Genomic DNA, 12,330 nt, shown 5'->3' with positions numbered 1-12,330 from the left:
GTTCTAAATCCATGCCCATTTTGAACATTTTCTGTTCTCAAAACTACATCAGATAAATCCAATAGGTTGTCCATTGCACATTTGTTTGTCCATCTCATTTATTTGTGGAATTTAAAAGTCCTTATGGCACACTTCAAAAGTTGAGGACTTACTACAAAACACACTTGATATTTTCTGTTGTCAAAACTGCACCAAATAATATCCAGTATGTTGTCCACTGCATGTTTATTTGTCCATCTGGCTTTTAAAAGTCCTTATGTTAAGAAACAGCACATGCTGTGCCTTCCATAGAAATTTAGCGATCGCTCTCTGTAATCTCTGTAATCTAAAGAAATGAAGGCGGAAGTGCCACTGGTGCCACTTTTACTACAGTGTAAAGGTTTCATGTACAGTCAGAGCTTCACTGCTCTTACTGAGGGAAGGAGGTTGTTTGTCAAAATCTCACAATACATGACCCCATCCATCCTCCCTTCAATACGTCCAGTCGTCCTGTCCCCTTTGCAGAAGAGCACCCCCAGAGTATGATGTTTCCACCCCCATGCTTCACAGTTGGGATGGTTTTCTTGGGGTTGTTCTCATCCTCTAGACATGGTAAGTGGAGTTGGTACCAAAAAGCTCTATTCTGGTCTCATCTGACCACATGACCTTCTCCCATGCCTCCTGTGGATCATCCAGATGGTCACTGGTGAACTTCAAATGGGCCTGGACATGTGCTGGCGTGAGCAGCGTGTCCTTGCTGCCCTGCAGGATTTTAAACCATGACAGCATCATGTGTTACTAATGTAATCTTTGTGACTGTGGTCCCAGCTCTCTTCAGGTCATTGACCAGGTCCTCCTGTGTAGTTCTGAGCTTTCTCAGAATCATCCTTACCCCACAAAGTGAGATCTTGCATGGAATCCCAGACCGAGGGAGATTGACAGTCATCTTGTGTTTCTTCCACTTTCCAATAAATAATCATAACAGTTGTTGTCTTCTACCAAGCTGCTTGCCTGTTGTCCTGTAGTCCACTCCAGCCTTGTGCAGGTCTACAGTTTTGTCTCTGGTGTCCTTAGACAGCTCTTTGGTCTTGCTATGGTGGACAGGTTGGAGTTGATTGATTGAGTGTGTGAACAGGTGTCTTTTATACAGGTAAGAAGTTCAAACAGGTGCAATTAATACAGGTAAAGAGTGCAGAATAAGAGGGCTTCTTAAAGAAAAATTAACAGGTCTGTGTGAGCCAGAATTCTTGCTGGTTGGTATGTGTTGAAATACTTATTTGCAGCAGTAACATACAAATAAATTATAAAAAAAATCATACATTGTGTTTTCCCTTTTTTTTTTTTTTATTTATGTCTCTCACAGTGCACCTAAGATTAAAATTTCAGACCCCTCCATGATTTCTAAGTAGGAGAACTTGCAAAATCGCAGGGTGTTCAAATACTTATTTTCCTCACTGAATATATATATATATATATATATATGAGAGGAATGGATTTCCATCCTACATATTTATTTTACATGTACAATTTCGGCTGCAATTTTTGTGTCAGGTCAGGGCTGAGAGCATGCACATTGCCACATTCACCACACCACAGAACTGCCTTGAGTCTTGGATGGCAGCTACCCAGGCAGACAATTTTTGTGTCCCTCTTGAGAACAGCACTTGCAGAATAGGTCTGTTTATTGTACTCTCCCAACAGTGAAAGGACATTTCTGCTCATGGTGCACTGTGCAGCATGTGTGATTGCTAGTTTCCAACCGATGCAGTTATCAGATCCAGTTATCATTTTCCCACTCAGCACCCATTTTGTTTAAATAGCGAGTGCACTTCCACTCATCTGTGTGGACAGTGTGGGCACGCTGGTCTTAAAATGTGCCACGATCAGGCTCAGTGTGCGTGCATTGCTGTTATGAGGAAGCAGAAGCAACGTAGACCACCAAAGTATTTTTGGTACTTCAATGGAATAATATTCAGATATACCTACAGATGTACTGTACTCCCTAAAAGCATGAGCAGAATAACATAACTGTACTTTGTGTTCCTTTCTTGCCCTGTTCTGCAGCAACTTGAGCAATAACAAGTTACGGGACATCCGTGAGGGTGCATTCGATGGGGCGAGCGGAGTTCTGGAGCTGCTGCTGACAGGGAACAAGCTAACTGGACTGCAGGGGCGAATGCTCAAAGGTCTTACTGGCTTAAAAACTCTGTGAGTGTCCAATAATACTGTGTGACATGGGTACCCATGTGCTTGTTCAAAAGGTTTAGATACATTTTATAATAGATGTTGTGTAATATCTTGGGAAAACTACACACAAAGCACATATTTGTCAGAAAATAATCTTTTTAAGCCTTTGCAGTTGGCATTTAGGATACATCCTTCCAGAGAGTGCACTCAGTAAAGTGTTGAATGATTTGTTACTGGCTATGCATACTGCTTTCACATCGCTGTTGCTGTTATTGGATCTAAGCACCGCGTTTGATAAAGCTGATCACTGTAATTTGTTGGAGAGATCTTATTTGAAATTTGTGTGAGAAAATATGGAGTGTCTCTAGCTTCTGTTCTAGGACCACTGTTATTCTCTCTTTACGTATGTTGTATGTCTCAGTCAAATACGTTGCCATGGGAATGTCTTTCACTGCCAGCAGATGTACATGTAAGGTACTGTCTCTTTTATTGTAAAAATAGAGGCTGCTTTGATTGCAGTGAAAAGCTGGATGTCCTCTACATTTCTACTTTTTGAATTTACAAATGACTGAGATTATCATTATTGTTCCTGCTAAACAGAGATGATTATGATCAGTTAACACTAACAAGAAGCCAATTAGTGCTTTGAGGGTGATCAGCAATGTCCTTTTGACTATTTCCACTATATAATGTATACGCTTTTACTGACAAAATGCTATTTAACTTTTCACATGGCCAGAAAGAATTGCTGTGGCAATGGACCTATTTTTTTTAACTGATACACTGGTGTTCATCAGCGTTCCATGTCTGGCCAAAAAGATAGCAGTAGTTTACCCACTCACTATGAAATCAAAGCTTAATGATTGCATTTGTTATGTCGTAATTTGGGTACCTACCATAAATAGGATAGCATCCAATTTTATTTTACGGGGTTGTGTCCAGAATCAGGAGCTGAAATCTGTGTATGCTCAGTAATGACTGGCTAATGCTATCCTGTATATATATGATGGCTAATGACTCTCTAATGGCATCACGGCTGTCTCTGTATTATGTTAAGAGGCTTCCTGCTCCAGTAATAGCTTTGCTAACTGGGTTAGCCTATCCCAGAGATGGCTAATACTAGCTAAATGAGTTAGCCTGGTCCCACATGACTGCATGTCAAAGGCTAATGTCATATTACAGACTGTCATGTTTGCCTTGTGGGCAGCTTGGCTTGAAATTTGTCTGTTTTCTTGTTCATTCACCAACTAGATTATTACAACTGTTTTTAATCCCTGTATATCAAACAATGTTAGCTATATGTTAACAGGGTAAAAAGTGAAAAAAACTTTACACTAAAGTAAGAATTAATTTTGTGTCAATTAAGTATGCCACTCTTGGTTGAAAGAGGCCTTAATGGTGGTATGTTTGGTTTGAATCTGGGTTTATCTGTCCAATGATTATATTTTGATGAAACACATTTTAAATGTATGTGCTACAACATGAGATGTCATTGGAATGCATTCTTTAGTCAGTGTAGGCTTAAATACTTGAATGAAATCAGCAGAACCTCTTCACGTAAAGTCATCAAATTAATTCCACAAATGTATAGTGTCATAATAATATTCTAAATTCATGAAACACAATTTTTTTCATGTTTTCAATTTTCCTGAGATTTCTTATTTTCCTTGTAATAGCATGGGCATAATAACATGAACAAAAAAATGTACGTTGATGGTCACATTTCCATTATGATGTACTAAAACAGGTTTAACTTTGAGATATTTTTGTGAGTTAGAATTACTGTACAAACAATATGCATGCAAAAGTACATAGAGAACCTGTGCTAAATATAGCCTTAATTTAGATAATAATACACATACGTGAACTGTCCATCAGATGCTAATGCTAAACATGTTTTTCTTTTGATACAGGCTCCGGAACCCTTTTTAAGACATTCACAAAAAGTGTTTTGGGTTCGCAATAATTTTCAGTACTATTGAAAAGCTTTGGCACCATCCCCAGCCACACATTCTATCTATTCCTGATTTCCAAATTAATTTCCTGTTTTTTATATATATATATATATATATATATATATATATAAGAGTGTGTGTGTGTGTGTGTGTGTGTGTGTGTGTATTGTATTTTCCCACATTGTGGGCATCATATTTGTCTTTGGTTGTTAGCTGATGCTGATGTTAAATTGAGCGTCGGTGGGTGGACTGCACCAAAGAGCACACAAATGAGACTTTTCATATAAATTAAACTACAATGCTTCCTAATTTAGCATAGTCCGTCCAGTATCCATGACCCATTCAGCAGCTGGCAAACGTGTATGGGATATAACAGACGACACAAAATTACTTTTTGGATTGAAGCTGTGTGTCAAAGTTGTCTGCAAAGCAAACACTTCATCCTCATTGTTTGCTCTTTTTTATTTGGTGAGTTACAAGATGATAGTATTTATTGTTTATGAGTTATTTATCTGTAAATGATAGCTAAAATGGAAAAACCTCTAAATTTTGTGTAAGCCCTTTGCTGTTAGCAGTGCAGGTAATAATGTAGAACAGCAAAGGCATAGCCAGAGGTGTCCTGAGGGGTGCTTTACCACCTGCTGCTACACAACCACATTTGCAAGAAGGTTTGAAAGTATAGCAGGAGCAGGTGATGTCAAGTGGTTAAAGGAGTGAGCTTAACACAAGCAGATTCTCAGTTCAAATCCCTGTCAGACCAGAAAAATCACAGCGGGCAAGGTCCTGAGTCCTGGAATGCAGTTGAACACTTTGAATGTCTGCACGTTGGCATTGGTGTGGGTGAAGGTGAGGCATCACTGTAAAGCACTTTGACAATCAAACATTATATAAATGCACTCTATCTACCATTAATATTTACTGAAATTATTGAATTTCTGGAAATAGCTGTCCAAAAAGGCTGGCCTGCAAATGAAAACACCTCCAGGCTACATTTGTGTGCATGAAAAATCACTTTTCACTTGGGGTTGCCACAGCAGACCTGATAAGGATGTGCGTGTTGATTTCCCACAAATTAAAGAACACAATTAAACAATCTTATTAAATTATACTAAATACTGCAATAATTAAAAATGGATTTAATTAGTCATCCTTTTTATGTGCATCCAGCAATTAAATCTCACTGCGGCTGATCAAACTGTCTGTGTTTTACACAGAAAATTCTGTGTTTCTGCTACATACATTCCATGAGGTCCTGCTATATTTTACATTCTGTAGCCACTTAGAATTTACTTTTGAAAAATGTGTGTGTTTCCAGCATGCTGCGCAGCAACCAGATCAGCTGCATTGACAACAGCACGTTCACTGGTCTGAGTTCGGTCCGTTTGCTGTCGCTGTACGACAACAGGATCTCCAGCATCGCCCCGGGAGCCTTCTCCACACTACACTCACTGTCCACCATGTGAGTCATATCCATAAGGCTCTCTCTTGCAAATTTTCCTCTTTCCCCACCTTTCAAAGCCCATATTTCCAACGTCTTTCAAGACGTGCTGCAATCTTTTAATCTATCGTCAAATCTGTCCAAGTCTTCTCCTCCCCCCTTGTCTCTGCTCCTCCTGCCCCCCCACTCCATCACCACCTTAATTTATCAGCATAAGATCTGTTGTGGGAGTTGTCTGCCATCCAACACACACAGACACATGCAGAGACGTTCCCCGTCTGGACACTGTTCTCTTCGCAGATGCTCTCCATCATTATCGACTAGATTGGGCTGGATCCCAGGCCATTTATTATCAAAGCTAAACATATCAGCATCTGCAGACACGCACACTCCCACGAACACACAAGAGCATCTGCAGGCCTTTTTTTTTTTTTTTTTGTAATCTTCACAAAGATGCACACACCTGCTGCAGCAAAGAGGCGAGCACTTAAATTCACGCATACAATTTAATAAAGGTGAAGATGTTGCCTGTTGTTGAGGAATAGAGAAACAGCTGTCATAAAGTAAAGTTACACCAATTTTAAAACTGCCAGATTACATTATTCTTAGGAAGGTGAGGCGTGACTTCAAGTGTGTGTGCATGAATGTTGTCTTTAATCTCCTGACCACTCAAATGTGGAAGGTTTTAAATAATAGATTTTATCAGCTCAATAAAACATTACAGGTTGAGGGTGTTTTGTTTTTTTAATCTTACCTGTGAGCAGTGAGCATGCAGGCATGCTATAAAAAAGTCTTGCATCTTCTCTGTTCTTTGTCTTTCCTCTAGTCCTTCCTTCTCTTGTCTCCTCTTTTGTTCTGGCACCTTGTACCTGTCATCTTTGATTCAAGTTCTAACCTGTCTTTTGGGAGAAGAGGTGGCAGATAAAAGGAAGAGAGGAAGTGGATAGATGGATGTATTATGGCTTAAATCTTTGCTCAGTGGGACTGTTGGTGATTATTACTGCAGAAACAGACATGTATTTTTGCCATGTGCAATCCCTGTCTGTATGGTGCTGTGAAGAAAATGTATTAATTAATTGTTTTTGAAATTAATATGGATTTTTTTTTTTATAATTTTAACTCCATTTTCTTATCAGCACCCACTTTGTTTTTTCATTTGTTTGTTTGTTTTGTTGTTTTATTTGTTTTTGCTCAGACTCCTTGTATTTCTAATTTCTCATTTTAAAAAATGAATGTGGATTTTAACTCAATTTCCTTATCAGTATCTGCACTTAATTTTCTTGTTTTCTTTTTCTCTCCCTCTCTTTTTTTGCTCTGACTGATAATATTTCTAATTTCTCCTTTTTTCCTCTTTTTCTTTTTTTTTATGCATTGTTCCCAATAGAGTTTGTCCATCTTATTAAAAGATTAACAAGTTGAAAAGGAAGGAAGGGATTTATCTTTGGTCTGTTGTAACACAATGAGGTCAATTCATTACAGGGAAATGAGGAAATAACTTGTCCCTATCTGTAGCAAAAGACCAATAATATTGTAGCACAAACAGAAAAAAAAATCTGGTGCACTGGGTGCAGTGAAAGGCAATAATCCAAATGCATATTTGGCAGCATAATTCACTAGATCCAGCATCATCATCATTAAGGAGATGGTTGTGATTCTAATAAATTAATCGTTACTCCTACAATTTAATTTCCTATGTTTTCTGCTTGTATCACCTTCTCTGATGTTATAATTGCAACCCCGCAGTATCCTCAAGTCTTTTTTTAGTTCTTGTCTGAATCCTGTTGCTGTTCACACCAGTAATGAGCAGAGAAGAAAATAACAAAATTTGAGTCAGTGACGAATTTAGACATTTCAAAGAGTTGCCAATAGAACTCAATCCAAGTCCAACAGAAAACACTGTGATCTTACCATGATGAATCAGAAAAAAAGTAGAATACATCAATTAAGCTCATAGGTGCTGACACTTTACTGTCATTCATCCATCCATTATCCAGTCTGGGCTGCAGGCTAAGTTAGGGACGCCATAACCTCAGAATCCCAAGGCCTTTGTAAAGGTTCTGCTGTAAGCATTCCAGCATGTTCTGGATCTGCCTCAGGGTCTCCCTCAGTTCTAACGTGACCTGAAAGCCTCCAGAAGTGAAGCATGTAGGATGCATCCTAATCAGGATGGCCTCCTATCAACTGGCTCCATTCAGTATGATGGAGCAACAATGCCGCCCTGACCTCCTTATAATAGACTTCCAGTAAACACCAATTACATCAGCTTGGATCTGAAATTTAATTATTTTGGTCCCATCCCAAAGATCAGCAGAGGATTTTAACACAAACTGATGTAAACAGCATAAAGTTGGATCTCACATTTCATTTTGTGCTGAGTTGTGGAAAAAAACTGAAAGATCTATGATTGATGTTAGGCAGCAAATCTACAACTGATGTATCATCGGGTTTGGAGGTGGTGACACTGTGTAGAGTTTACTGTTCAGCCATGGCAGTCCTCACGTCTTTCGGAATTTCAAAAATCTGTTCTCCCTGCCACAGATCAGAAGATAACCTTCTGTGTTTTGTTTTGTAGGAGGTTTATCTCACTCTGTGCCACTTGTACCCACCCCTTTTTGCTCAGGTTCACCACAGCAGATCTGATTTGCATCTGCATGTTGATTTGGGCAAAACTGTACACCAGGCAGCCTCCTGATGCAAATACACATTACACAGAGAATGGGCATGGGTGGTCTTGAACCAGGAACCCACTGGGAAGCAAGTTCATCAATCACTTGGCCTATACTTGTTAATTTACCTCTCAGGATTTAGTTTCATGGTCATCACTCACTTACTTTGAATGTTTTGTTGCTCAGCCCTTCAACATCGTCTGGTTGCTGATTTTGCCTTGTCCTACATATTTTGGGCTTTGGACTAAGTTTCCCCTTTAGCATTGCCCAAGATGCTACACTCAAGTAAGGTTGAACAATACCAAAAAAAACTTAATCGTGTTTTTTTTTATTGTTGGAAGAAACCTCAAGCGGACCAGACTCAGAGGGGTGACCATCTGCTTTGGGCATATGACAAAAAGTAAACAAAAGTAAAACACAAGTACTTGTCAAACATTGCAGAGACAGAAATGTTGCAGCTGACTTGAATGGTAGATAGCGTATGCATATTAAGTCCAGTTATTACAAACATAAGCAAGAACTGAAGTGCAAAATCCCATTAAAATGAACTACAATTGGTGAAGCAATCAGTGGTTCTCAACCCTGGTCCTCAGGGACACCTAACATTCACATTTTTTAATTTCTGCTCACTCTGCCAAAAACTGATGAGCTCATTTAAGTGGCTTCAGCCAATCAATAGGTAACAGGCTCCCAAATGAGCTAATCATCATATGGCTAAGCAGGATGAGGTGGATGAGATGTTAGGGGTCCCTGAAAACCAGGGTTGGGAACCTCTGCCTTACATGTTTGGCACAGGTCAAGTGCTGGTGCAAACTTTATTTTGTTCAACTATGGATGGACATGCAGAACCCAAAAACAATACCCATGAGTGAGTTACAGCACACAGCCTGTTGTGTGTTGGGGGGGTGTGGCTGGACATTTTGGTGTTCTTTTCTTTTCTTTGCTCTCCAGGTGGTATGAAAACTGATTTGTCTGTGGAGAAGGTGCTGGCTGAAGAGTCCTTCACCCTCATCAGCGTTATGTGCAGCACCTATGGATGGTGCTCAAGTGCAACATTAAAGACTTTCAGCTGAAGCAGATAATGAGATGGCGTTCTGCATTTAAGCCATGTGTGATTCAAGCAGAATTGCCGGGAACTCGACTTTGTGATGTTCGTTTGTGAGACCCTGAGGACCGCGCCTGGGTTTGACACATCGTGCCTGTGAAGGAAGAAGGGTGAGGGACACATGCTGTCAGCACACATCTGAGGTGATTAATTGTTTGACTAATTGTTGATAGTAACTCGGTATTTTGTTACGCAGTAGATTTGAATTGTGATGAGAATTGTGCAGCTCGCTTCTCACTGCCGTGGCGTGCGGAGTGGTAATCCTCCACCTGTTGTGAGAAGCTGCTCATTTACATAAAGCTTAAATACAGACCTGAATGTGTTGCTGATAGTGTGTGCCTTTTGAAGGATATTGGTTGTAGCTTCTGACTTACCTCACCTTTTCTATCCTTCACAGAGAGTCGGTTTGTCGTGTCCACCTGGGGGGTGTTTGGCGGTAAAGTGAGTCCAGAAGCACTGGGCTTCGATCCTTTTAGGCGCTGGAGAGCGTGCCAGCCTTCACTCCACCAGACTGACGCATCTTTTGTTCATACACTTTGTTATGCACCAGAGGGTGGAAAAAATAAATTGTTTTGTTATTGGAACCGCTTTCTGGTTATTTTAGCGCTGGGTTCTGTCAGACGCAGGTCCGCTCCTCAACCCGCGTCGACACATAACAGTAGTTCCCGGCCATTCCATAATGGACCCAGCGGCAGAGGTGGTTCCTTTCGGCGAAATAATACACACACACAAAAAAAAAAAAAAAAAACTTGTATGGGCTAATGTTTTGTTTCTTTGAATAGGGGTTATAATTTGTTTGGGGAGTCAGAGGCGTGTCTGGTGGAGTGAATGATAGGCGGTTAGAGGCCCGTCTGGCCTCACTTGATCGTTGTTTTTTTATGTGTATTTAGGTATTTTCTGTTTGGGTCTGGGGTCGTTTTGTTTTGTTGTTTTTTATTTCCCTACTTCCCTAACCCCAACCTCACTTGCCCCAAGACCGTTCGTCTTGTGGGTTGTGGGATGGTGCAGGTTGGTCACGCTGAGCGTTCTCAGAAGACCTCTGCACCTAGGGGGGGGTTGTTAGGGGCGTTTTTCTTGGTTTGGTTAGGGCCCGGTTCCACTCCAGCCTCGGTGGGCCTTTGTACCGTTCGTCATTCATGTTGCCGGGGTGTGGTGCAGCGGGAACTTACCTCAGTCGGAGGGGTGGGCCGATCTGTTGCCGTTCGCCATTTCGGTAGTTCCACCCCTCCCGAGAGGCTGGGGTATGGTCGAGTTGGGGCACCGGACGTATTTCCGGTTTTCCGCTGCGCCTAGGGGTTGGGGCTGGGTTAGTTTTTCCTGTTCCCTTCCCCGGCTTGATGTTTTGTGCCGTTCACCAAAATTGAGCCGCCGAGGGGCTCTGGGAGGGACCTGGGGTCTTTCGGGGTGCCGGGGAAGGTAACAGGGTTTAACGGTTGTTTTATTTGCCCCCGGGGTTGTTTAGGGTAGTCCGCCGGGGGTTGGACTTTGATTTTGTTTTGTTTCCTTCCGGGTTCCACCTCCAGGGTTGATGGGACGGTCCTCTGGGGGGGGAATTGGTTTGTGGGGCCGACTAGCCAAGTGTGGCCGGGTCTGGGGTTCCGGGGTTGTGGGGAGGGTACCTCCTGGGGTTTGATGGTACGGTCCTCTGGGGGGCGCCGTTTGCTCCACGTGTACCTGGGGACCTTTGTGGGATTCCGGTTCTGGCTATTCCTCCTGGAACCGGCGGTAAAGGCCTTCTGGGGGGTGTTGGGCTCTGCAAGTCGTTCTGGGGGGGTTGTTTGTTATTTTTCTTTTATGCATTTATGTTTGTATTGTGTTTGTGGGGCTGTGTTGGGTTTTTGCATTTGGGAATTTTTCTTTTCTTCCCGGGGTTGGATGGGACGGTCGCCTGGGGAGGTTTTGGGTGGGTTTTGTGTTTTTTCTTGTATGTTGGATTGTACTAGGGACTGTTTTGGGGTTTTTGTTGATGCCAGCCGGCCTTCCAGCTGCGGTGCCCTGTCCTGCTGTCTGTGGTGGACCTTGGGAGCGTTGTGCTGTTTGCTTCCTGACGAGGACCCCGGAGGGAGGTGCTGTTCTCGGACCTGGTCTGTTCGGTCGCCGGGAGGCTTCCCGTTAAAGGGGGGGTACTGTTGTGTGTTGGGGGGGTGTGGCTGGACATTTTGGTGTTCTTTTCCTTTCTTTGCTCTCCAGGTGGTATGAAAACTGATTTGTCTGTGGAGAAGGTGCTGGCTGAAGAGTCCTTCACCCTCATCAGCGTTATGTGCAGCACCTGTGGATGGTGCTCAAGTGCAACCTTAAAGACTTTCAGCTGAAGCAGATAATGAGATGGCGTTCTGCATTTAAGCCATGTGTGATTCAAGCAGAATTGCCGGGAACTCGACTTTGTGATGTTCGTTTGTGAGACGCTGAGGACCGCGCCTGGGTTTGACACATTGTGCCTGTGAAGGAAGAAGGGTGAGGGACACATGCTGTCAGCACACATCTGAGGTGATTAATTGTTTGACTAATTGTTGATAGTAACTCGGTATTTTGTTACGCAGTAGATTTGAATTGTGATGAGAATTGTGCAGCTCGCTTCTCACTGCCGTGGCATGCGGAGTGGTAATCCTCCACCTGTTGTGAGAAGCTGCTCATTTACATAAAGCTTAAATACAGACCTGAATGTGTTGCTGATAGTGTGTGCCTTTTGAAGGATATTGGTTGTAGCTTCTGACTTACCTCACCTTTTCTATCCTTCACAGAGAGTCGGTTTGTCGTGTCCACCTGAGGGGTGTTTGGCGGTAAAGTGAGTCCAGAAGCGCCGGGCTTCGATCCTTTTAGGCGCTGGAGAGCGTGCCAGCCTTCACTCCACCAGACTGACGCATCTTTTGTTCATACACTTTGTTATGCACCAGAGGGTGGAAAAAATAAATTGTTTTGTTATTGGAACCGCTTTCTGGTTATTTTAGCGCTGGGTTCCGTCAGACGCAGGTCCGCTCCTCAACCCGCGTCGACACATAA

At 42.2% G+C, this 12,330-nt stretch overlaps 1 protein-coding gene across 1 annotated transcript in view; it reads left to right on the top strand.

The window, feature by feature from the left end:
• slit3 (slit homolog 3 (Drosophila)) overlaps positions 1–12,330 on the top strand; it is a 713,397-nt gene that overhangs the window by 577,065 nt on the left and 124,002 nt on the right. The window contains exons 17-18 of the mRNA XM_034181986.1: positions 2,044–2,187; positions 5,437–5,580. Coding sequence (XP_034037877.1) covers positions 2,044–2,187; positions 5,437–5,580 — 288 coding nt within the window. The remainder of the gene's footprint in view (positions 1–2,043; positions 2,188–5,436; positions 5,581–12,330) is intronic.

The sequence above is a fragment of the Thalassophryne amazonica genome, chromosome 11 (assembly GCF_902500255.1).
Source record: "Thalassophryne amazonica chromosome 11, fThaAma1.1, whole genome shotgun sequence".
Lineage (NCBI taxonomy): Eukaryota > Metazoa > Chordata > Actinopteri > Batrachoidiformes > Batrachoididae > Thalassophryne > Thalassophryne amazonica.
Note: the sequence above shows the minus strand (reverse complement) of the source record. Positions and strands in the feature narration are given on the sequence as shown.